The sequence below is a fragment of the Muntiacus reevesi genome, chromosome 3 (genome assembly GCF_963930625.1).
Source record: "Muntiacus reevesi chromosome 3, mMunRee1.1, whole genome shotgun sequence".
Classification (NCBI taxonomy): domain Eukaryota; kingdom Metazoa; phylum Chordata; class Mammalia; order Artiodactyla; family Cervidae; genus Muntiacus; species Muntiacus reevesi.
Window position 1 is genome coordinate 111829244 of NC_089251.1, and position 24533 is coordinate 111853776.

General features: G+C 50.9%; 1 protein-coding gene across 1 annotated transcript; it reads left to right on the forward strand.

The window, feature by feature from the left end:
- The first annotated feature begins 11215 nt into the window (after positions 1 to 11215).
- TMEM222 (transmembrane protein 222) lies at positions 11216 to 22536 on the forward strand. Its single transcript, XM_065930168.1, has 6 exons — positions 11216 to 11451; positions 16732 to 16816; positions 18093 to 18124; positions 19544 to 19640; positions 19729 to 19859; positions 20937 to 22536. The coding sequence occupies exons 1-6, from the start codon at positions 11255 to 11257 to the stop codon at positions 21022 to 21024; spliced, it is 630 nt and encodes a 209-aa protein (XP_065786240.1). The 5' UTR covers positions 11216 to 11254; the 3' UTR covers positions 21025 to 22536.
- Positions 22537 to 24533: the final 1997 nt, after the last annotated feature.

Genomic DNA, 24533 nt, shown 5'->3' on the forward strand with positions numbered 1-24533 from the left:
TTGGGTACTGTAAAACTTGTCAGACTTTCTAATCAGATTGGACACCACCACCCTCATTTTGTCTTCCACAGTGACTTTCATTTACTTTGTATCTCAGCAAGCTGTAAAAACTCAGCTTCTGAAAGACGACGTAATCAAAGGAATGCCGTGGAGTCTAAGGATAAAAGTGAGCCACCCTGTGCTTGTCCTCACGGTAGCCAACAGATGCTAAGTAACTCGGAATTTAAAATATCCTTCTGTGCTCCTGTGACTTGACGGCGGCACCCTAAGGTGTCTTGATGCACAGTTTGGGAACTGTGGTTCAGTACTGTAGGAACAATAGTTTCACTAGTGAGATTTGGTGATTATTCTGTTGGTACATTTGGAAAGAACCAGGCTGAGGCCAGCAGGGTATACTCAGTTTAGTACAGAGACAGAAAGGGAAGAGATTCTGTCAGAAGCGCAATAGGTGATGTCATGAAGCAGGAGCTTATCATTCCTCTGTGTCCCCAAACTGACGCTGCTTTAGGATGTTTGCAGACCATGCAGGGAAGGGGTGATACACCAGATCGAGGGACTAGGGCAGAGTCCCAGTGCCCTCGTGGAGCCTGAGGGATTCAGTTCAGCCGCATGGTAGAGGATGGAGTGGCCCGTGGGCTTCAGGGGCAGCCACACTGTGGAGGACTCCCTGTGCTTGATGAGGGATTGTAGGCTTGGTCCTGTGAGCAGGGATTAGCCATTGGAAGACTTCACCAGGAGCTCCATTTCATTTGGAATTTGTACATTTTTTTCTAATAGACTTTTTTTTAGAGCAGTTTAAGGCTTACAGAAAGTTAAAAAGATAATACAAGGTCCCATATACCCCCTCTCTCCCTGGCTCCATTTCCCCTTATTAACATCTTGCATCAGTGTACGTTTGTTATAATTAATGAACCAGTATTGATACATCATTAATAGCTAAGGTCTGTAGCTTATACTGAGGTTCACTCTTTGTATTGTACAGTTTTATGGGTTTTGACATATGCATAGTGTTCTGTATCCACACTGTGGAAAATAGCTGCACTGCCATAAAAATCCCCTGCGCGCCACCTGTTCAGTCCTTACCAGCACAAAAAAAGAGAGAGAGAAAAAGTAAGTGCTAAGTACTTGTATACTTAGTACCTACTAAGTACCAGCAAAGTATACACAAGATGTTTAAAAGGAAAACTATAAAACTGTGATGAGAGAAAACAAGGGAAATCAGAATATGTGAAGAGACATTCCATGCTCATGAATAGGAAGCCTATTATTAATAAAGATGTCATTTCTTCCCAACTTGGGCAATGAAATCTCAACCAAAATCCCAGCAAATTATTTCCTGACTATCCACAGGCTTATTCTAACGTTTGAATGGAGAAACAAAAGACCCAGAATAGCCAACACAGATAACAAAGAGAAAGAACAAAGTCAGAGGACTGACACTACCCAACCTCAAGACTTAACATAAAGCTACAATAACCAAGACAGTGTGGCATTTGTGAAGGAAAAGACAAATCAGTGGAATGATCTAGGGATCCCAAAAGTAGATCCACACAAATTTAGTCAACTGACCTCTGACAAAAGAGCAGAATCAAGTCAATGGAGAAAGGAAAGCAACCCTTGCAACAAATGGTGCTGGAACAACTGGATATCTCCATGTGTGGCTGTGTGCTGAGTCGCTTCAGTCCTGTCTGACTCTGCAACCCCATGGACTGTAGCCTACCAGGCTCCTCTGTCCATGGAATTCTTCAGGCAGCAACACTGGAGTGGGTTGCCTTGCCCTCCTCAAGGGATCTTCCCCTCCTAGGGATCGAACTCACATCTCTTGCATAGCCTGCAAGAGATGGGTGGTTCTTTACCACTAGAGCCACCTGGGAGGCCCAGATATCTACATGCCCCACCCCATCCCCCCAAAAAGGATCTAAACACTGAGTACACTGTCCACAAAAATTAACTCATAATTGATCATAGGACTAAACGTAAAACAAACCAATAAAACTCAGAAGACCACATAGGAGAAGATCTAAGTTTGGCAACAGGTATTTAGATACAATATTGAAAGCACAACCCATGAAAGAAAAAATTGATAGACTGGACTTCATCAAAACTCCTGCTCTATGAAATCACTGTTAAGAGAATGAAAAGGAGAAGCCAACAATTAAGAGAAAAGAGTTTTTACAACTCAACAATATGAAACAAGCACCCCAATTTAAAAATGGGCAAAATATCTGAATAGACACCACCAAGGAGGATATACAGGTGACTAGTAAGCACACACGGAGAAGGCAATGGCACCCCACTCCAGTGCTCTTGCCTGGAAAACCCCATGGACGGAGGAGCCTGGTAGGCTGCAGTCCATGGGGTCGCTAAGAGTCGGACATGACCGAGCGACTTCCTTTCACTTTTCACTTTCACGCATTGGAAAAGGAAATGGCAACCCACTCCAGTGTTCTTGCCTAGAGACTCCCAGGGACGGGGGAGCCTGGTGGGCGGCCGTCTATGGCGTTGCACAGAGTCAGACACGACTGAAGCGACTTAGCAGCAGCAGCAGTAAGCACACAAAAGCTGTCCAGCATTATGTCACTTCAGTTCAGTTCGGTCACTCAGTCGTGTCCGACTCTTTGCAACCCCATGAAAAGCAGCACACCAGGCCTCCCTGTCCATCACCACCTCCCAGAGTCTACCCAAACTCATGTCCATTGAGTCGGTGATGCCATCCAACCATCTCATCCTCTGTCCCCTTCTCCTCCTGCCCTCAATCTTTCCCAGCATCAGGGTCTTTTCCACTGAGTCAGCTCCTCGCGTCAGATGGCCAGAGTATTGGGGTATCAGCTTCAACATCAGTCCTTCCAATGAACACCCAGGACTGATCTCCTTTAGGATGGACTGGTTGGATCTCCTTGCAGTCCAAGGGACTCTGAAGAGTGTTTTCCAACACTACAGTTCAAAAGCATCATTCTTCAGCACTCAGCTTTCTTTATAGTCCTACTCTCACATCCATACATGACTACTGGAAAAACCATAGCTTTGACTAGATGGACCTTTGTTGGCAAAGTAATGTCTCAGCTTTTTAACATGCTGTCTAGGTTGGTCATAACTTTCCTTCCAAGGAGAAAGTGTCTTAATTTCATGGCCTCAGTCACCATCTGCAGTGATTTTGGAGCCCAGAAAAATAAAGTCAGCCACTGTTTCCTCTGTTTCCCCATCTATTTGCCATGAAGTGATGGGACCAGATGTCATGATCTTAGTTTTCTGAATGTTGAGGTTTAAGCCAACTTTTTCACTCTCCTCTTTCACTTTCATCAAGAGGCTCTTTAGTTCTTCTTGACTTTCTGCCATAAAGGTGGTGTCATCTGCATATATGAGGTTATTGATATTTCTTCCAGCAATCTTGATTCCAGCTTGTGCTTCATCCAGCCCAGCGTTTTTCATGATGTACTCTGCATATAAGTTTAATAAGTAGGGTGACAATATACAGCCTTGACATACTCCTTTTCCTATTTGGGACCAGTCTAGTTCTAACTGTTGATTCCTGACCTGCATACAGATTTCTCAAGAGCAGATCAGGTGGTCTAGTATTCCCATCTCTTTCAGAATTTTCCACAGTTTATTGTGATCCACACAGTCAAAGGCTTTGGCATAGTCAATAAAGCAGAAGTAGATGTTTTTCTGGAACTCTTTTGCTTTTTCAATGATCCAGGGGATGTTGGCAATTTGATCTCTGGTTCCTCTGCCTTTCCTAAATCCAGCTTGAACATCTGGAAGTTCTCGTTTCATGTATTGCTGAAGCCTGGCTTGGAGAATTTTGAGCATTACCTTACTAGTGTGTGAAATGAGTGCAGTTGTGCGGTAGTTTGAGCATTCTTTGGCATTGCCTTTCTTTGGGATTGGAATGAAAACTGACCTTTTCCAGTCCTGTGGCCACTGCTGAGTTTTCCAAATTTGCTGACATATTGAGTGCAGCACTTTCACAGCATCATCTTTTAGGATTTGAAATCGCTCAACTGGAATTCCATCACCTCCACTAGCTTTGTTCGTAGTGATGCTTCCTAAGGCCCACTTGACTTCACATTCCAAGATGTCTGGCTTGAGGTGAGTGATCACACCATTGAGATTATCTGGGTCATGAAGATCTTTTTTGTACAGTTCTTCTATGTCACTATGTCACTAGGGAATTATAAATTAAACCAACAATGAGATACCACACCACACCGATTAGGATGACAACATCAAATGCTGACAAGGATGTGAAGCAACAGGAACTCATTCACTGTTGGTGAGAATGCAAAATGTTAAGAGTTTAGCAGTTTCTTACAAAGTTAAATAGTCTTTTTGTAAGATCCAGCAACTGCCCTCCTTAGTTGAAAGTGTTATGTCCATGCACAAACCTGTACGTAAATGTTTATAGCAGCGTTATTAATAATTGCCCCAAACAGGAAGCAACCAAGAAGCCTTCAAAACGTGAATAGATAAAATAGGTACAGCTGAAAAAAAAAAATAGGTACAGTTGTGCAGTGTATGGAAATGAACAATCAAGCCCCAAAGCCAGGAAGGAAACTTAAGTGCATTATTGCTTTGGAAAGAAGCCAATCTGAAAGCCATACCATATGATTCCAACTATATGACATTCTGGAAAAGGCATAACTAGAGACAGTAAAAAGACCTGTGGTGCTCCATTTTTAATGTGCGTCCACCTGTGTTACTAAACCCTGCTGGTGGGGAGCCCGGGGCTCAGTCAGATAAGCCTGCACAGTGAATGTGTAGCAAAAGAGACTTCAGAATTGGAACTCCTGTGTTTGTGGTGGGCAGATGTGGCCCCGCGGGCCTGTGGTGGGTCTCTCTGCTAAGGAGCATGCTGAAATGTAGTTGCAGAACTGAAAAGGTGATGAGAGATCATCTAGCTCAGAGGTTCCCAGCCCCAGTTATACATCAGAACCACCTGGGATACTTAACCACCCCAGAGATTCTGTTTTAACTGGTCTGCAGGAAAGGTGGGGAGGTGTCCAAGCATCCATCCATTATTTGAAAACCCCAGATTCATTCTAATGTAGGGCCAGAGTGGAGAACCACCAATCTAGTCCTATTTCCAGACCATCTATGGAGTCCTATTTACGAATATAGACAAGTTCCAAAGAGGGGCAGGAAGAGGGAATGGGCTGCCTAAAACCCAAGTTAATTAAAGACAAAACCAGGACTGGGTCACTAATCTCTGCTTCCTGGTCCACTTCTTTAAAAATCATTTTTCTTATTTAATGTCATGATATTTTTTGAGCCCCTATTTGCCCAGCACTGGCTTAACAAAAATGCACCCAGTGGGTTAGCCCCTGCCTTCCTGGAGCCCCCACATTATCTGGAAGACGTGGGTAGCAATTATGGGGGATGTGCACGGTCCCTGAATGTTGGATTTGGCCATGGAGTTCCCTGCTGAGTGTCAGGCCCTGTGTCTGATGGACGTGATGGCAGGCATGAGGCACTCATGGAGACATGGTCTGCTTCCTGTATCTGACACATTTCTGTATATATAATAGGTCCTAAGGTTTCCCTGGTGGCTCAGAGAGTAAAGAATCTGCCTGCAATGCAGAAGACCGAGGTTCAATCCCTGGGTAGGAAAGAGACCCTGGAGAAGGGAATGGCAACCAACCCACTCCAGTATTCTTGCCTGGAGAACTCCATGGACAGAGGAGCCTGGTGGACTACAGTCAATGGGGCTGCAAAGAGTCGGACACAACTGAGTGACTAACACAAACAGGTCCCGGTCCCGTGAGGCCACAGTTTGCACCATTTTATGATGATTTACAGAATCTCAGGTCTCCTCCTCCTCTCTCTTTAATGGCCCTAAAAGGGGTCACCAGCAGAGAAAAAGCAGGGTTGAGGTTCAGAACCCCAACTCTATCTAGTTTATGCATGCTAAGCTGCTTCAGTTATGTCCGACTGTGGGACCCTATGGACTTCAGCTTGCCAGGCTCCTTTGACCATGGGATTCTCCAGGCAAGAATACTGGAGTGGGTTGCCATGCCTTCCTCCAGGGGATCTTCCCCACCCTGGGATCGAACCCCCATCTGTTACATCTAACCTGCATTGGCAAGCGAGTTCTTTACTACTAGTACCACCTGAGAAGCCCAGTTTTTGTTTAGACCTTGGAAATTTCCTGAACCTTTCTGGGCTTATTTTTCTCTTTGGGAAAATGGATGCCATGATACCTGCCCTCTGGTTACTTCACTGCATTGTAAGGAGGCACCAAATCATACAGTATGCACATCAAAGTGCTTTTTAAGTGGTTAAGAGTCTTAAAATGGTGATGAGTGGTTTTAACTGCTATAATAGCTTAACACTGAGTGTTCATATTGGGCCAATAGCTGATCAGCTATAGCTTATCCAATAACCTTTACAGGAACTTTGCAACTCCCCACCCCCCGCCCCTTTTAGGGATGAGGAAATTGATGCCCTGACAGGTTCAGTTGCTTTCCTAAGGTCTGACAACCTCTGACAGAGCTAAGGGTCAGTACTGGGCTTGCTGACTGACACCCAAGTTCACGTGTTCAACCATCATGCTTTATTGCCCACCTGGCAGCAGAACACTTAGATTCTGGGCCTGGCTGTGCTTTCTATATTCTTAGGGAAGTTTACCCATCTATAAAATGGAATGGAGAAGGAAATCGTTTTGTAATCTCTGATGTCTTAAGGGTCAGAGGGTGTGTTCTCAAATGGTTTGTTGCATTGTATCTACCCCGGTGGTCCCTTCCCCACCACAGAAAGGTTTGGGGCCATCCAGGAAGACAGTTTAGGGCTTAATGGGGGGAATCCAAAGGAGCAGAAGCAGAAAGGCTGCAGAAGAGAGGGGACACACACAGAGACAGAGCATCACCCTCAGCAGCTCCTCCAACCTGCGCTGAGATTGCCCCAGGCTCAGCTCCGCTTCCCTGGCTTATTGATTGAGGTGACTCTTCTGCCAGATCCCTGAAGGAGACCAATGTATGGTCAACAAACAGATCCGGGGACAGTCCCGAAGCGCTTCCTATCTGCCGGGTGCCGTTCTGACTCCAAGGTCCAAAGGATCTAGTCAGTCCCCTTCTCAAGGAGTTCACAGTCTCCTGGGGTAGACAGACATGTAAACAGCTAATGCTAATGCAAGTACACATGAATATTCAATAGGCAGAAACAGCCTCCGTGCTCTGGGAGCAAAGAGGGAGGATTTGCTGGAAACCTTGAAGGTGGTGTAGGAGAGCCGGGGAAGGGCACTCTGCTGAAGGAACAGTTCGAGCAAAGACACGAGGTATGAAGTGCAGGGCTCGTTTCTCTGAAGGGCAAACAGCGCGGTGAGGTTAACTCCAAGCCAGTCCCAAAGGAGACAGAGAGATGAGGGTGGAAAAAGAAGGTTAAGGGTTGGGGCCAGACCATGAGAACCTTGAATGCCAGAATGAGGAGTGGAATGGCCTGGGGAAGGAAGGAAGGATGTGGGCCCTGGGGACTTCTACCTGGGGTCAGTTGAGGGGCTGTCCTGACCCACACCAAAAAAGAACATGCCCTGAGTTCACCCTTCAAACAAGCAGCATCTCACCCTAGAAGCTTTCCCAGCTTGACGCTTCCAGCTCTGCCATCCTTCCCTCCCCCAGCCAGTCCTATAAGTGGGTCCAGATGGTCATTCCTATTTTAGGTCGGGGTGTGTGTTGGGGGAGGGGTAGCTCTGAGCTCTATCAATCCTTTCCTGTGCTCTCTGTTAGAGGAGCTTCTTCCAGGACACTGCTGTGATCCTCTGAGCCTGGAAGGGAGTGTTAGGCCTTGGTGGAGATATCCCATCTGTCTGTGCGTGATTGGGGTGGGCAGCAGCAGAGGCGGCAAGGACACAGGCCAGGGAGGCTTTCACATTGGGTAAGAGAACCAAGGTGACGTGTACGTGTGGGAGGGGGCCCTGTGAACAGGCTGTGATGGGGAACAAGCCTGGGACAGAGGCTCCAGAGGAGTCAGAGAAGGAGCTGGCTTCTCCCTCCAGGTACCTGGAATTCTCCAGGCAAGAATACTGACTCTTTGCGACCCTATGGACCATAGCCTGCCAGGCTCCTCTGTCCATGCAATTCTCCAGGCAAGAATACTGGAGTGGGTTGCCATGCCCAGGGTCAGGAAGATCCCCTGGACGAGGGCATGGGAACCCACCCCAGTATTCTTGCCTGGAGAATCCCGTGGACAGAGGAGCCTGGCAGGCTATGGTCCACAGGGTCGCAAAGAGTCAGACATGACAGAAGCGACTTAGCACGGCACATGGACCCCTTCAGGTACCTGCCCCTTCTCGTGTGCCTGCTGCAGCTGCTTAGACCAACGGTAGGAGGATGCAGGCCACGGGGGAAGGGGCTGGGGCTCTCTAGTCAGACTCTGCAGAGCACTGTGCCTACCAACATCCATGGGCCCTTAAAACTCTGGGGGCACTGCGAGGTAGCAGCTAACAAGCTAGGTTCCTGCCCTCAAACTGACTGTAGCTGTCATACTAAGCTTATAAGTATTTGTCATTCATTCAGTTTAGCAAATACTGACTAAGGAAATGCTCTATGCTAGACACTAGTAGGCACTGGTTTTACAAAAGCGAATAAGACACATACAGTGTCTTCCTTCAAGGAGTTTCCAGCCTAGTGGGGGAGTCCAACAAGACATAGCCACAAACGAGCTGTGAAGGAAAAGAACAAGGTATTCCAGGAGCTTTCTCATTTAGATTGGGAGGCCAGGCAAGAGCTCTCTGAGAAAGCGACATTTAATCTGTGACTTGAAGGATGAATGGAAGTTAGCCAGTTTGGGAGGCAGTGGGGGCATTTCAGGTGAAAGAGAACCGTATGTGCCAAGTCCATGGGGGCATGAAACAGCATGGCCCATGAGAGGAACTGAAAAGGGCTGTATGACAGTGAACAAGTAGGCAAAAGGGCACGATGCAGGGCCTTGGGAGCCGCAGTGGATTTGTGGTTTGTCTAAAGTGCAGTGGGAAGCCACTGAAGGCCGTAGAGTGAATGTGCTGCTTATGTTAGTACTACCAGATTTGTGGCAGGCCCTGAGAAAGGCTGGCTTTGGTTGTTTATTCATCCATATACACAATAAATGTTTAAAGAGCACCCACCAGCCCTTTGCTAGAATTACGGGTTGACAATGATGGAAGAGGCATGTCTGAGGTATAGACTTTCCTCAGAGACCTTCCTCCAGAAGAGATGAGACAGCTATAGCCAGTGAATCAAGATGCAATTTCTTCATCCCACAAACATACTGTCCACCTCTTCTATACCTGTGCCAGGTGCTGGTCGTTGCCTTTCACGGATCACACACATGGGCCACAGGAGAGGCACAAACATACTCAAAAGAATTTTTAATGGGTGAGAATCATTTTCACCTGTGATGTCTGCGAGGCCTTTATAAAAGCATCCATTTAGTCACTCTGTAAATCAGGAAATATCCAGTGGGCATCTGCTCTGCACTAGGAACAGTGCAAGCTACTGAAATTAAGGACCTTAGAGTTCCATAACAGAGGTAGGTGTATGCCCCACAAATGCATTAAAATATTAGGTGCTAAAAATAGATCAGCATTGAAGGAGGGTAATTCAATGGAAAAAAATCTTCCCAAAAATACACAGCTCCCACCTTTCTGAGTGGATGTAGCCATACCTCTCACCAGCTTAATTTTGAGCTTCTGCCTTCCTTCTTTGTCCTCCCATTTCCCCTTCCCACAGATTCCATTTCCTTTGTGTATCTTGGCATCTGTTTAAAAAACCCAAAGAATTCAGGGTTTGAGCCCAGCTTCTTCATATGATACTGTGTGATCTCAAACAATTACTTAACCTCCCTGAGTCTCAGTTTTGCCAATTGTACAATGAAGGGATGGGATCACATCTAAGGCTTGTGATTTACTCCAGCCAAGATGATATTCACACTCCTGCGCATTGCTCTGGTAAGGCCTTCCTTGCTTTGCACCACTGCACGCACACATCCTGGAGCCACCCGGCAAACATCAGGACTCAGCTCTAATATCTCCAGGTCAAGTTTTCCCTACTTCTACACATATGCCACACATTATTTTAGCTTATCCTTCCTTTATGCTACCACTACCTCATGAAAGACCACAGAATGAAAAAGAGAGGGAAACAGACTTGGAGTTGAGTCCTGGCCACTTACCTCACCTCTTAAGCCTCAGTTTCTCACTTGTAACCAGCAGGAAATGGAAACAGTGACAGACTTTATTTGGGGGGGTGGGGCTCCAAAATCACTGCAGATGGTGACTGCAGCCGTGAAATTAAAAGATGCTTACCCCTTGGAAGAAAACTTATGACCAACCTAGCCAGCATATTAAAAAGGAGAGACATTACTTTGCCAACAAAGGCCCATCTAGTCAAAGCTATGGTTTTTCCAGTAGTCATGTATGGATGTGAGAGTTGGACTATAAAGAAAGCTGAGCACTGAAGAATTGACGCTTTTGAACTGTGGTGTTGGAGAAGACTCTTGGGAGTCCCTCGGACAGCAAGGAGATCCAACCAGTCCATCCTAAAGGAAATCAGTCCTGAATATTCATTGGAAGGACTGATGCTGAAGCTGAAACTGCAATACTTTGGCCACCTGATGCAAAGAGCTGACTCACTGGAAAAGACCTGATGCTGGGAAAGATTGAAAGCAGTAGAAGGGGACAATAGAGGATGAGATGGTTGGATGGCATCACCAACTCGATGGACATGAGTGAGTAAACTCCTGGAGTTGGTGACGGACAGGGAGACCTGGCTTGCTGCAGTCTATGGGGTCGCAAAGAATCAGACAGGACGGACCGATTAAACTGACTGAACTGATGTTAGCAAATCTAGGGGCTTCCCAGGTGGCGCTAGAGGTAAAGAACCCGCCTGCCAATGCAGGAGACATGAGAGGCGGGTTCGATCCCCTGGTCGGGAAGATCCCCTGGAAGAGGGCATGGCAACCCACTCCAGTAATTCTCGCATGTCTAGCCAGTTTGTGGGGATTAAAAACAGTGTATGTCAGGCGCGTGGCACCTAAGGAGCGCTCAACAAGTAGAGACTGCACCACACCTCTCAGAAACCCTCAGCGTACTGAATTACTGAGTGCTTGGTGAGGCTCCCGCACTAGACTGGGCGCAACGGCGCTGCGCGGGCGGGCGCCGGGCCCAGAGGGACGCAGCTCCTATTCCCGGGGGGAAAGCCAAGCCGGGCGGACCCCATCTCCGGGAAGTGACGCCACCCAGCGAGCTGCACTGGAGCAGGGGCTGGGCCGGTAGGGCGCACGAAGCATGGCGGAAGCGGAAGGGAGTTCGCCGCTCCTATTGCCGCCGCCGCTGCCTCCCCCGCTCGGTATGGCGGAAGTGGAGGCGCCGACGGCGGCCGAGACGGACAAGAAGCAACTTAGCGGTGCTGGCAGCGGCGCCATGGACGTGGAGCGGAGCCGCTTCCCGTACTGCGTGGTGTGGACGCCCATTCCGGTGCTCACGTGAGTCTTCTCTGGCGTTCGGCCGGGACGGGGAGAGATGGGCCGGCGCGTTGTCCTCCGGCGGCCCCGGGCCAGCCTCCGGGCCCAAAGCGCAGCAAAGCCTTCCCGAGGGGCCGGGGTTCATCGTACCCGGCCACCCGCGTGTTTTCAGTGGTGCTGACGGATGGGACCGGCTCCTCGCCCTCGTTACACCTGGTCTGATCTGAGAGACAGTTGTTGACTGTGGAGAGGTTCAGCGGCTGGGAAGCTCAGGACCTGTGGGCGTACAGAAAAGGGGCCCCTTGACTTAGTGTGAGAGAGACATCTTCATTCATTCACTGGCTTATTCATTCATTAACCAGACGATTTCTGGTCACTTCCTGTAGGCAAGACATCCTGCTGAGTCTGGAGGCCCAGAATGGGAGTTTGGTTGAGACCACACTGACTCCTGGGATGTCGTCCCTGGAAGGGCCCCTAGACATATGGCCACATCATCTCTGTTGCAAAGCGCGTTTAGGTCCCAGGCAGTTTGCCCACCAAACCAAAGTTCTTTCTATGGCATCAGATCAGCCTTTGTCAGAAAAGAAAGCAGGTGCGCCAGAAAGTGCTGGTGCCTTGTAGCAAGGAGCCGCGGGGTTAGGGAGGTAGGGAGCTGGTTTCCCCTGGTGCTTCAGCCCTGACGACTGATGATAACCATTACCCACCGTGCTGGACACTTGGCCAAGCTCTTTTACACCCATTTTCTCTGAATTTCACAGCCACTTTCTGAGGTAGGAATTACAGTCTCAGATGATGGATCTCTACCATTAAATGTCTTGATCAGGTTCACATGACAGTGAGCAAAGCCATCCCCAACACCGTTTTTTGACTTGCTCTCTTTTAACCACATCCTGTTCCCTCTCACTTGATGGAATAGACTTATTTGTTCCTTGTATCAAAAACAGCCAGGAGGTATGGAGAACAGATCCTTTTTTGTCCTTATATGTTTCTGATTCTAAAATGAGCTCTTTTTCTTAAGTCTTGGATCATGTTAAAATATTTCTATTGTTTCTGTTTCAAATGCTTTTGCATTTGTTTAAGAATATCCAAGTATGGGTCCTTTAAAAATAAAAATATTTAAGAAAGTGTTTTCATTGATTAACTCAATATTCCTTTTAACACACCTGCTCAGTGACCCCTGTGTGCATAGAATAGTTCTATGTGACAAGAATATAGTGGTGAGTAAAGCAGGTATAATACTTGCTCTCACAGAGTTAAATCATGGTGGAAGGAGATAGACAGTAAACAAGTGAACTATAAAAGAACTGATAGTGATTAGTGCTATGAAGAAAGTAAAATGTTAATGTAAGAATAAGTGGGAGGAAATGTATTGGTTTTGCTAAAAATTGTGTTGTTATCCCAGGTCTCTTTGGTTTTCCCCTGTTCTCAAAAACACGTTTGCAGAGTCCTCTGCTCTTCAGAGAGCTGGTAGCAACGTTGAGTGGAAGCACCACAGGCCCCAGTCATCTGGGCCAGAAGCAGTGCACACTCCGTTTCTCTGCAGATCTGTGTACAGGTGTTCATAAGATGAATCTAGTGCCCCTGTCAGAGGGCTCCTGTTCCCCTCAAAGGACTTGCCCTCCAGCAGGAGAGAGAGAGAGGTGAACCATTGTAGTGCATTATGGTGATTGCCGACCTCGAGTGCAGAGCTAGGAACAGATGGGGTACAAGCAACTGTCATTGATTTTGGAGGGGGAGGATCAGAAGAGGCAACTGAATCCAGAGATCTGTCTGTCCCCTCAGAACTGTTGATAATTCTGCGTGAAAAGCCTGATAACAGCTACTGCTACTACAAAAAACAGCAAAGAGTAGATACTTACTCTGTTCTGGGCTCTGTTCTAAACATTTTATATTCACTGTCTCATTCAGTCCTCACATCAACCTAAAGAAAGAAAATAAATACTATCACCCCCATTTTATAGACGAGGAAACAAAAGCTTTGAAGCCAGCATAGGGCTTTTTCCACTGAAATACTCTACCTTACTAGGTAAGGGTCCAGGGTCAGTAACTCATTCATTCAATAAGCAGATCTTGAGGCCCTGTTACATACTAGGTCTGAATAGACGGTAGTCCACAAAGCAGGTTTGGAGCTTGCCTTTATGGAGCTTCCAGACTGACAAACACTTTGAGAGTTTCTTCTCTGGGGCTTCCCCACGTGCAGGCCCTGCCGTTGTCTCCAGGCTTTGTTCTAACCTCCAGTGCAGCCATGGTATATAGAGTACTGGTCAAAGCCATACCTTTGCCCCAACCAGATGAAAGAAACTGGGGAGAGGAGAGAAAGAGGGATCTTGAGATTAGGGTCTGAGAGATCTGAGGCTTTTCCCGTAATCCTGAGTGTCCATGCTGTGGCCACTAGGAATCTTCAGCAACTTATACACCAGTCCAACCAGTCATATAGCAAGTGTTTATTGTACACCTCATGGTAACAACATTGAGCAACTACCAAGTGCAAGGAAGTGTCAAGCATTTTGCAAACATATCCTATTTGATCCTCACAATTACACCACATTGAGGCACTATCATTAGCGTTCACCTCTCACTGAGAGATGGGAATGAGTGCCTGCCCAAAACACAGTGAAGACTCCACCCAGGTCTGACTTCAGAGCCTAACTCCACTCTTAAATGCAGGACATTCATTCATTCAGCATTTAGTCAATGGCTGCTTGGCTCCAGTCATGTGCCAGGCACTGCCTGTGGGCTACTCTAATACCAAAGAGAAAATCCCTGCTCTCCTGGAGTTTACATGCTAGTGGGGAAAGACAGGGGCTTTCCAGGTGGCACTAGTGGTAAAGAACCTGCTTACCATTGCAGAAGACATAGGGATGTGGGTTCGATCCCTGGGTCTGGAGGATCTCCTGGAGAAGGGCATGATAACCCACTCCATATTCTTGCCTGGAGAATCCCATGGACATAGGAGCCTGGCAGGCTACAGTCCATAGGGTTGCAGACACGACTGTTAGACATGGCTGAAGCAACTTAGCTCACAGGCACAGGGAAAGACACTGACCATATAAGTGAACAAGGTAATCTGAGATTGTAGTAGATACTATAAAGAAATTAAAGCAGAGTAATGGCAATCTAGGGTGCCTGGGGTTGTGTGTGGCTAATTTAGAAGGCATCATCAAGGAAAACCTCCAAAGTTGATGGTTGAGCTGAGGCATCAGTGATAAGCAGCAACCAGCTATTCAAAGCTCTAGAAGAGGGTTTGGGATGGAAGCCAAAGCAAGAAACAAAAAAAGCATTGAGGTGGGAGGACTTGGTGTATTTGATGAACCAGAGTGGGCAGTGTAGCTAGAGAAAAGAGTGAGGTGGCATCAGACGATAAGCAAGACGAGACTATTGGAAGGAGTTTGGAGTATATTATAAGTGTAATAGGAAGTGGATGTCAAAGCAAGGGAATGACGGCATTTGGATTACGTTCTTAAAAGACAACTTGGGAATTTCTTGGTGGTCCAGTGGTTAGGATTTAGCCCTTTCACTGCAGGGGCCTGGGTTCAGTCTCTGGTCCAGGAACTAAGATCCCTCAAGCCATGTGACAGCAAAAAATTTAAAACAAACCACCGCTCCCCACCATCCTTTCAGGTCCTCAGGCTGCAGCCCAGAATCACTCTATTCTGTTGTCATAAAACCACCCAGTTTCCTTTGAAAGATCTTCTGAAGCCATCTGCTTCTCACCACCCCACCACCACTCCTCTGCTCAGGATCACTGTCACCTCTTGCCAGTATTCCAGAAGAGCCTCTGAACTGTCCTCCCATTCTCCAGGCACGTGCAGCACTTTGCTGCCTTTGGAGTTCTGCTTTCTGCCTCTGGACATCCTGTCCTTTCACAGGTCTGGGTTAAAGGTCACCTCCTCTGTGATGCCCTAGCCCCACATAATTGTTTCCTGGGCTGCATCTCCAGGTTTTGCCTCCACCTCTCCAGCAGGCAGCCTTAAAATCACACTTGGCTGCTGGCTCTGTGAGTCCTTCTTAAACTGATCAGTCTCTCCACCACCTAGTTCCTGTGGAGCCATAGTTCTCAGACTACAGACAGATCTAGAGTTCCTGTGTGTTTTGCATATAGGGGTCCTACTGAGATTTGGGTTTTTGTAAATGCCCATGACTTTTAAAAGTCTGAACTCTCAATTCCTGTAATACACCGTGCTTTTGTCCGGTTCTCTACCCTTGCACGTATTGTTTCTTCATCAGTTCCTCAGAGGAAGCTTCTGAACTTACCCCACACCCAACACACACACACATACACACACACACATATACATATTTTGGTTTAAATGCTCCCCCCTACTTTAAAAAAAAGGAAAAAAAATTATTGAGATATAAGATATAGCATAAAGGATACAGATCTTAAGTGTATGGGTTAATGAATTCTGCATATGTGTACGCTCACGTCACCCAGGTCCAGAAAGGCCATTTCCAGTATCCAGGGGGCCTCCCTTGTGCCTGTCAGTTCTGCCGCAGAAATAACCCATCTTCTCCCTCCAGCACAATAGATTAGTTTTGCCTTTTCTTGAACTTTATATAAACAGAATACTATGCATGCATTTTTGTGTGAGATTTATTTTACCCTGCTTATGTCTGTGAAGATCTGTTTTGTATGTAGCAGTTTATTCTTTCGCATTGTTAGCTGCTATTCCACTGTGTGACTCTACCCCAGGCTACTTACCCATTTTATCGTTGGACATTTAGCTTATTTCTGGTTTTTTTCATCAACTTTATTGTGGTATAATTCACATGCAGTAAAGTGCATGCACTTTAAGTGAGTTTTGACAAATATTTCCAGCTATTTTTTTTCCTTCCTTTTAAAACTTTTTTCTTTTTCTTTTTACCTGCTATTTTTTAATAAAGGTGCTGTGAAGGTTCTGGTCCACAGCTTTGGTGGACATTGGCACCAAAAGATTGCTTTTGTTGGGTGTTTACTCTGAAGTGGAGTTGCTGAAGTAGAGCCTGTTTGTGAAAGCTGTAGAAACGGTTTATACTCCCAGCAGCAGTGAAGGAGCATTCCCGTCACTCCGCATCCGCACCTCACTCAGTGTTACTGTCCCTGGAGTTTAGCTGTGTTGTGGGCGCACAGATTCCCCGCTCTGTTATTCATCTGCACTGGTCCCTCTTCCCTACCCACCCGCCCCTCACACCAGCCTCATGGGCACTCATCACACATATTATATTCATCTGTTCTCATGCTGGGTGGAGTGTCCCCAGCTCTGTCTGACCAGCCGGGAGACTCCCCTGAGCTCTGCCCTTCCATGTCCTTGTTTCTCACAGGTGGTTTTTCCCCATCATTGGCCACATGGGCATCTGCACATCCACAGGAGTCATTCGGGACTTTGCTGGCCCCTACTTTGTGTCGGTGAGTTCCCCGTTCTGCGCCCTCTGGAGGGCTCTGAGGCTCCCATGGAAGGCTGGCCTATCTTGCCAGCAGGCAGCCTTCGCATGTCCCTAGTATCCAGAGAGTGCAGCTGCCCCACAGTCCTGGCCCTGGCCCTCTGCTCCCCACCAGTGTTTTGACCCCTTTTCCCCTTCTCTTGCCTCCAGGACAGGCCGGGAGGGCAGTGTGGCCAGAAGGAGTCTTAAGTAACTGACCCAGCCCTTGGCCCACCCCGGGGGTACCAAGACATGGGTAGGGGTTAGAGGCAAGAGTGGAGAGTCAGACCATCCTGGAACTACATCTCTGGACTTTCAGAAGGTGGGAGTCACAAGGTGGGGGCACATGGGAGGCTGACATGGTTCTCTGGGTATGGCCATGGAGAAGAAGGGGCAGGCCTTCTAGAATGAACCAGCTGTGTTCTCAGGTCTGCTCCCAGGGGTTGGGCCCAAGATGGAGGCAGTGGGCTTGCTCTAGATAAGCAGGCAGCATCCTGCCTCTTTCGAGGTTGCAGCTTCCTCTCCATCAGTGGCTGGGACAAAGGAGTGTGACAGTACCAGCCTGTCTGATTCACATTTATCATGATCTCTAACACCACAAAGGTCTTTCATACCCCTCACTTTCCGTGTCATACACGTTGATGAGAATTCATCTCTGACGAGCTCTGTGAGCAGATGCTAAGCCCAGCCTCCGTCCCTGTGTAACTCCTGCACTCCACGTCTTGTGCAGCAGGTCTAGGACTCGGCTCTAACATCTCCCTCAAAGGAGGCCTCTTGAGGCCCACTCTGTGTCCCCCCGCAACCCACCCCACGTCCTGCTCCGACTGCAGTCACACTGCCAGGCTCCGTGTGGGCCAGCACTGTCGGGTTGGGAGGTCAGAGGGCGTCCTCATTCACAGTCAAGGAAACCACCTCCCTGTGGGCACAGACCAGGGACTGACCAGAGAACCTGGAGAACTCCAGGCCCGGAGAGGGGGAGAGAATTACTTGGGAGCCACAGAGAGGGGCGGTCATGCCTGTACCCCGAGCATCTGGTCTCTGGGCACAGGACTCTGTGCACCCCCGCCGCGTCGCCTTCTTCACACAGCAAAGCTGCTGCAGGCACTTGAGATACCCCGCCGGCCCCAGAGCAGGGCCCACGCCCCACTTGTGCCCACCCCACCTACCTCCTTCTAAGTCATGACACTTCCACTACCAACCCAGGTCTGTCTTTAGGCCCGGATGCAGGCTCCCCACTGACCTCTGCTCTTGTCCCCCAACAGGAAGACAACATGGCCTTTGGGAAGCCTGCCAAGTAAGTGATGAACGTGCGTGTGACTGGCCCTGGAGCCAGGTTCCTCTGCCTGGAGCAGCAGGCCAGGCTTCCTGGGGGCACAGCAGAAGCTAGCAATGAGGAGGGGTTGAGGGGAGCGCAGCCAGGGTCCACCAGAGGGTCTGGCCTTGTACCACACATCTCCTGCTCCGGTTTCTGGCCAGGTCCTTTACCCACAGGACTCCTAGACCTTGCCTCAGCCGTGCAAGGTCGTGTTTTCAGCTGCGTCGGAAAGGTGAGGGAAAGAAGGAAAAGGTGAGACATGGAAAGGAGGTGGCAGAACTGGAACTTGCATGCAGGTCTGTCTCCTTCCAAAACCTAGACCCCTTCTCCTGCCCCTCAGGGAACAAATACACCATTTAAGGTAAAAGGGAGGCGTTGTTTGGAACTCTGCTGGGAAGTTCTGGTTGGAGAGAACGAAAGCAAATTTAGGCCCTCCTGGAGCACTGCTAGTTTGCATGGGGCTTGGGGACCTCAGTTTTTCTGTCTGGGGGCCTGCCTCTCTTGTGGCCTGGAGACAGCGCTCCAGTCATCTGTCTGCTCAGAAGAGCATCGGGTGCCCTGTTGGTCGAGGCGGCGTCCAGGAGGGTGGAGCCCTGGAGGAGTGGGTGTCCCGCACAGCGCCGGCAGCCTGGAGCGGGGCTCCCAAGCCCTGCTGGCGTCCTCAGGGACCTCTGGCCTGGGTGTCTGCTGCCAGCCCGCTCTTCAGCAGGAGTCAGAAGGGCATCAGGCACCCTTTTCCAAGCAGGAACCGCCGAGCAGCCCATGTCCCCAGACCTCGTCCCCGGACGGCGGCGGTTTCTCCCGTCCAGGCTGTCGGCTCCTCTGTCAAGCCACTCCCCACGCAGCAGCCAGAGGGCGCTCGAGCTCCCGGCGCTCCCGCCTGAGAGACCCTGTGGGCCGACCCCCAGCTTGAGGGTTGTGAGCTTTAAGCTCCACCGGGTGTTCTCCTCCTCACCCTAGCCTCCCGAGTGAGGAGGTGAGGGGAAAGACGGATAAACTCCTCAGGAGGACAGTCGGGTCCCCACAGCATGGCCCCCCGCCTCTCCAGTGTCTTCGTGCCTGTAGGCGCCACACAGCGCCGGGCCGCTTCCTTCCTTCAGACGTTGCCTCTGCCTGGAACGTCCACTCCCCACGCCGTGCCTGGCTGATCCCTCCTGTTTCACACAGGACTCGTGTTTCCCGCCCACCCCCGCCCCCAGGAAGCCTCCCACGGAGTGAGCCCATGTCCTCCCCAGGATCTGCGCATGTCACTGTCCCAGCTGCCAGCTGCGTGGCTCTCTGCCTGCGCCTGGTTCACCCCTGCAGCTCCGCGCCCGCTCAGGGCCCCGTGCGGAGCAGGCGTCAGGGGACACTCATGGAGCTGAGCCAGTGCCCAGAACGCCCTCTTCCCCCTCTCAGGTACTGGAAGCTGGACCCTGCTCAGGTCTACGCCAGCGGGCCCAACGCGTGGGACACCGGTGTGCACGACGCCTCTGAGGAGTACAAGCACCGAATGGTAGGTGGGCCACCCCTGGGGGCGGGAAGCAGGGTGGGAGGGCGCCCCCCCGCAGGCCGGCCTGAGCCAGCCCTCCCTGCACCTCCAGCACAATCTCTGCTGTGACAACTGCCACTCACACGTGGCCTTGGCCCTGAACCTGATGCGCTACAACAACAGCACCAACTGGAACATGGTGACGCTCTGCTTCTTCTGCCTGCTCTACGGGAAGTACGTCAGGTGAGCCCCCCGGGGCTGTGCTTCCACAGATCCCACCAGGGCCACGCATCCCAGCAGGGCAGCTTCTGGGGTCCTCCAGCCAGCAGGGCCAAGTAGATGCTGATGGGAGCCGCGGAGGTTCTGAAACAACGCAGAGCTGGCCGAGAGGGCGTGCCGTCCGAGGCCAGCTCTGTCCCCTGCTCACGGCGAGATCTCAGCGAGTGGCCTTGGCCTCTCCTAAGTGGCACCTGCCCTTTGGTAAAACGGAGACAAAGATGGTGGCTCCTTGGGGATGCTGCGCACGTGCCGAGCCCTGTGCTCAGGTTGAGGGAACCAGGTAGACCTGCCAGAAGCAGGGTTCTGGGAAGGTGGGTCCCCTGTGGTGGCCCGGGAAGCCCTTTGAAGCCATGGCCCCATGACTTGTGAGGTCACAGGTCGTAGTCACAATTCACAGGCAGAGGGAACTCGGAGAGGTGGAGCGACCCACCCATGGGGCCCCAGCGCACACCTGGGCTAGCCTGGCCGCCTCTTCAGGCTTTCCTCCAGCTGCGCTCATGGTTCAAAGCTTCTGAAAAGGGTTCTTTTCTGAAGACTCTTTTGATCCAAAGGCTTTTAGAGGTCCCCTGGGAAGCCCTTAACTGCGGTCACACAGAGGCTGAGTCAGAGCTGAGGTTGAACCCGGGGCCCTGACTCCAGCCCCAACCCTGTGCTGACTCTGGCCAGCCAGTCCACACCTCGTAGGCTGCCTGCACCATACAGACTAAAGACTTGCTGGTTCTCTTGCCGGAGACCCCTCTCCAGACACAGGGGCGATTGTGGATGGAGTCATGAAGGCCCACAGCGGGGCCTGTCTTCCTGTACATGCCCAGCGAGGTGTCCCATCGCCAGGCGCCTGGAATGGCGGCCGCCCGGGATGGGAGCTGGTGGGCCTCCATAGTGGACCAGTCCCTCAGTTGACCGAGTTTGGGGCTGAGAGGGTGGGTCCTGGAGCTTCCTGCAGGGAGCAGCCCCGTCTGGGTGTGCAGGTGGACGATGTTCTGAGCTGCACACTCACTCACTCCCCAGGCCCTTGCGGCCCACACTCCTCTCTCTCCACAGCGTCGGCGCCTTCGTGAAGACCTGGCTGCCTTTTGTCCTCCTCCTGGGCATCATCCTGACCATCAGCTTGGTCTTTAACCTGCGGTGATGGCCGCTCCGTGGCCCTGGGCCCACCCAGCTCCTGAGGAGGCAGCCACCACCTCTGTTTTGTCCCAGATTGTTTGTCCTCGCCCCGAAAGGCAGGGATGGGCCTGCTGGGTTTGACCCAGGGTCTGGTTTAGACGGGATGGAGTTAAAGGCTGAGGGTGAGCTTGGGGCAGAGGCGTTTGCATTTTGTGCCTAACCGGTTGCTCAGAAGCTCCCAGGCCCCTCCATCCCAGGCTTGAGACCCCCATCCTCGAGGCACCCTTTGTTCATCTGTCGGAAAAGCCTTAGTTTCCCTCTGGAGCTGGGCTCCCTCTGCCTCAGCCCAGCGCATGGCTGGGGAGAGAAGGGCATTTGGACCCACCAGCCAGGGCAGCCCTGCATTCTCCTGCCAGGGCTCTGGTCCCAGGACGAGGGCACCCTGAGAAGTCTCCGTGAACTCGGCTCCCCGGGGCCTGCCTTCTCCACTGGCCACTAGAATGGCCCAGCAGGACTGACGGCCCCCCTCAGATGTTTGTCAGAAGCTGTGCTTGGGGTGGTTTGGGCCCCACGAGCGGGCGGCCTCCAGCCCATGCAGCACTGTCTTCCCACTCTCCCAGGGCCTCCAAGCCCTTGGGCCTATCTTCCCCTGAAGTTTGGGGCCTGGGCTCCCCCAACCAGGCTGGAGAAACGAGTGATATACCCAAGGTGACCCCTGCAGATCAGAGCAGTGTCACAAAGCTTGACCTCAGCCCCAGGTGTGGACCTCGCATTGGTGACTGGACAACCTCCAAGATGTCGCAGGGCCGTTGTGCAGGCAGCGCCGTCAGAAGGCCGAAGGAGAGCTGTTCCTGCCCGCCTCCCAGGGCTCCCCTTCTCCAAGATGAGGACGGGCCCTGCGCCCCCTCCCCTCTGCTGCACAGGTCGCTTTGTGCAGGCCTCCCTGGACAGGACAATAAAGAGTGTGGACTCCGCAGCAGGCCTGTCCCTGTTTCCTCCCTGGGTTCACGGAGCATGTGAGCTCCCTTCAGCTCCTGTCTTCTGGGTGAACTTGGGGTGCTCTGCCCCCAACAAGGGATCTGGTTGCCGAGGACATGGCTGTGTCTGGAGCTTAGAGTCAGCATCCTTCGGGTGTATCCCGCTCTGAGCCTGAGCTGTGGAGGTTCCTCACCACGCCTCGTCCACCACCCCAAAGCTGTCTCCCTGGCAGACGAATAGTGAATCCCCTCCCATATTCCCTTTTGGGAAGAACTTGGCAGTGGGATTGGGAGGCAGTGCAGGACAGACCAGAGCCCTGGGTCCAGCCCCCGCCGTACCCACGGACCGTCTTGCCAAGCTCCCGGTGCTGACCCCTAGGGGTCAGGTTTCTGCCCTGCTCCATGGTGCAAGCCTTCATGCCCCTGGGGGCCCGGCAGTCTCTCCCGGTGCCTCCTGGTCTCCACCGAGACAAGCTAGCACCCACTCTCAACACCCGCCTGCTTCTGGTCCTCTGCTGTCCACCTGTTGAAGTCATGCCCTTCCTTCCCAGCTTAAAAGCCACTTCCTTGGCAGCGTCTTTCCTAATCTTGCGCTATGCCAGTTGTCACTTTAGTTGAACTAGCAAAAGATTTGGTCTCTGAATCCTGAAAGCCCAAGGATGGCCCCCTGGGCCCTGATCAGGTGTCCGTCGGCTCACCCCAGACCCTACAGTGTTGTGGTTTGCAAGCCTGGGGGTTCTCCGGGTTAGGGTAGTGCCACCTTCCCTCTTAAGAGCTATCCCATTTTCAAAAATCTGTTTTGCATGCTGGGGTCCAACCTAAGGGTTGGGGTTAAGTTCTGGTACAGAGGACACAATGGCAGAATGGACAGGAAAGTTTTCAGGCCTGCTTTCACGCAGCAGAACTTTAAATCAGCTGTGTGGTGATGGACCTAAATAGGTGTCATAAAAATCACTTAACGGTTACTAAGTGCTGATAAAGTCTGTCATTTACCCTCACTTCAGCTCCATGAGGTACATGCTGTCATCCCCATTTGAAGATTAAAAAAGGAAGGGATTCCCTGGTGGTCCAGTGGTTAAGAATCCGCCTTGTAATCCTGGGGACGCGGGTTTGATCCCTGGTCAGAGAACTGAGATCCCACATGCCGCAGGGCAACTAAGACTCTGCACTCTGGAGCCCATGCACCGCAAGGAACGAACCCATGCGCCCCAACTAAGACCCGAGGCAGCCAAAATAAAATTTAAGAGATGGTTTTTTGAAAAAGAAAAGCACAGAGAAGTGCTGTGATCTGCTCAAGGTCACAGAGGTAGGAAGCGTGGAGCCACAGAGGTAGGAAGTGTTCAAAGGCAGCAACCGGGGCTCCCGAGCCCCCCACTTGGAACCACCCTGCGAGGTGGCCCCGCTGGAGACAGGAGGGCAGGTGAGGAGGGGCTGTCCCTGACGAAAAGGGAGAATGGACGCTGGAGGCAAGAAAAACGAACCTCCTTAAAATCGTTCTATGAGACGGCTGCCATTGTCCCTGTTCCATAAAGGGATAGACGCTATAGAGAGATTGTCATTGATCCAAGGCCACGGGAGCCATGTGGCAGAGCCAGAATTTTAGCCGAGGTCTGGGGCCTCTTAGCCTGGAGTTGCCTGGAGACCAGCCGCAGTGCAGAGGCGCGGAGTGGCAGCGGGTGGGGAAGGAGTTCCTGCAGCTGAGCTGGGAGCACACATGGACCAGGTGGGGGGCAGGGGGTTATTGAGGGGCAGGAAGCAGCGCCTGTCGGTGGGCTCTAAGGATGTAGGACCAGTGAAAGACAGGCAGGGGTCCTGAGGGTCGGCCGAGGGGCTGGGCAGCCCAAAGGAGGATGGACTGTCTTGGGAGATGATAAGAATCAGCTGGGCAGGCTTGGAGCAGATTTGTTAAAAGGGTCAGAGGGTTCCCCTGGCTGTCTGCTGGCAGCTTCCAAAGCTGAGGAGTGACAGATAAAAGAGCCCTCTGACAGCTGGGTGATAAAGGACTGGGGGTAGTGCTGAGGGTGGAGGCAAGGAGGAAGAGGCTTCCAGAAGAGACTGGACAGGAACAGAAACCTGGCCAGTGGGACGGCGGTGGAGGTGGACAGATGGGAAAGAGGGGGCAGCCTGGGGAGCGGCAGCAAGTGTCAGGAGGCCTGGTGGCCAGGACAGGAGGGCTGATCACAGAAATGGAAACGTGGAAGCAGAAAGTTAGAGGTGGGAAGGGTACAGAGGAATTGAGGTTGAGAAGAGAGGAGAGTCACAGATGCTAGGATAGGAGATCAGAAAGAGGAAGAGAGTATAGAAGCCAGAATAGACAGCGAAGTTTGATGCCTTCCAGGGTGAAAGCTGAGAAGTGGAACAGAGAAGCATCCTTGGGTGGAGCCATGACAGAATAATGGGCAAGGGTGAGGATGCTGCTGGCCACTCTCCTTCCATTTGAGGAGACTTGGCAGAGGAGGCTGGCATCAAAGTGACGGCTCCCACAGTGGACATTCAATGGCTATTGCATCTACCCATGCATATACATGTTTATTAAGGACCTGTAGGGATCTCACTG

What these genes read in the sequence shown, in the direction of transcription:
- TMEM222 (XM_065930168.1), top strand. Translation starts at nt 11,255, where the DNA reads ATGGCGGAAGCGGAAGGGAGTTCGCCGCTCCTATTGCCGCCGCCGCTG. An exon ending in GCCTTTGGGAAGCCTGCCAA is followed by an intron (nt 18,125 to 19,543) that starts GTAAGTGATGAA and finishes TCCCCCTCTCAG; the next exon opens with GTACTGGAAGCTGGACCCTG. An exon ending in AGGAGTACAAGCACCGAATG is followed by an intron (nt 19,641 to 19,728) that starts GTAGGTGGGCCA and finishes CTGCACCTCCAG; the next exon opens with CACAATCTCTGCTGTGACAA.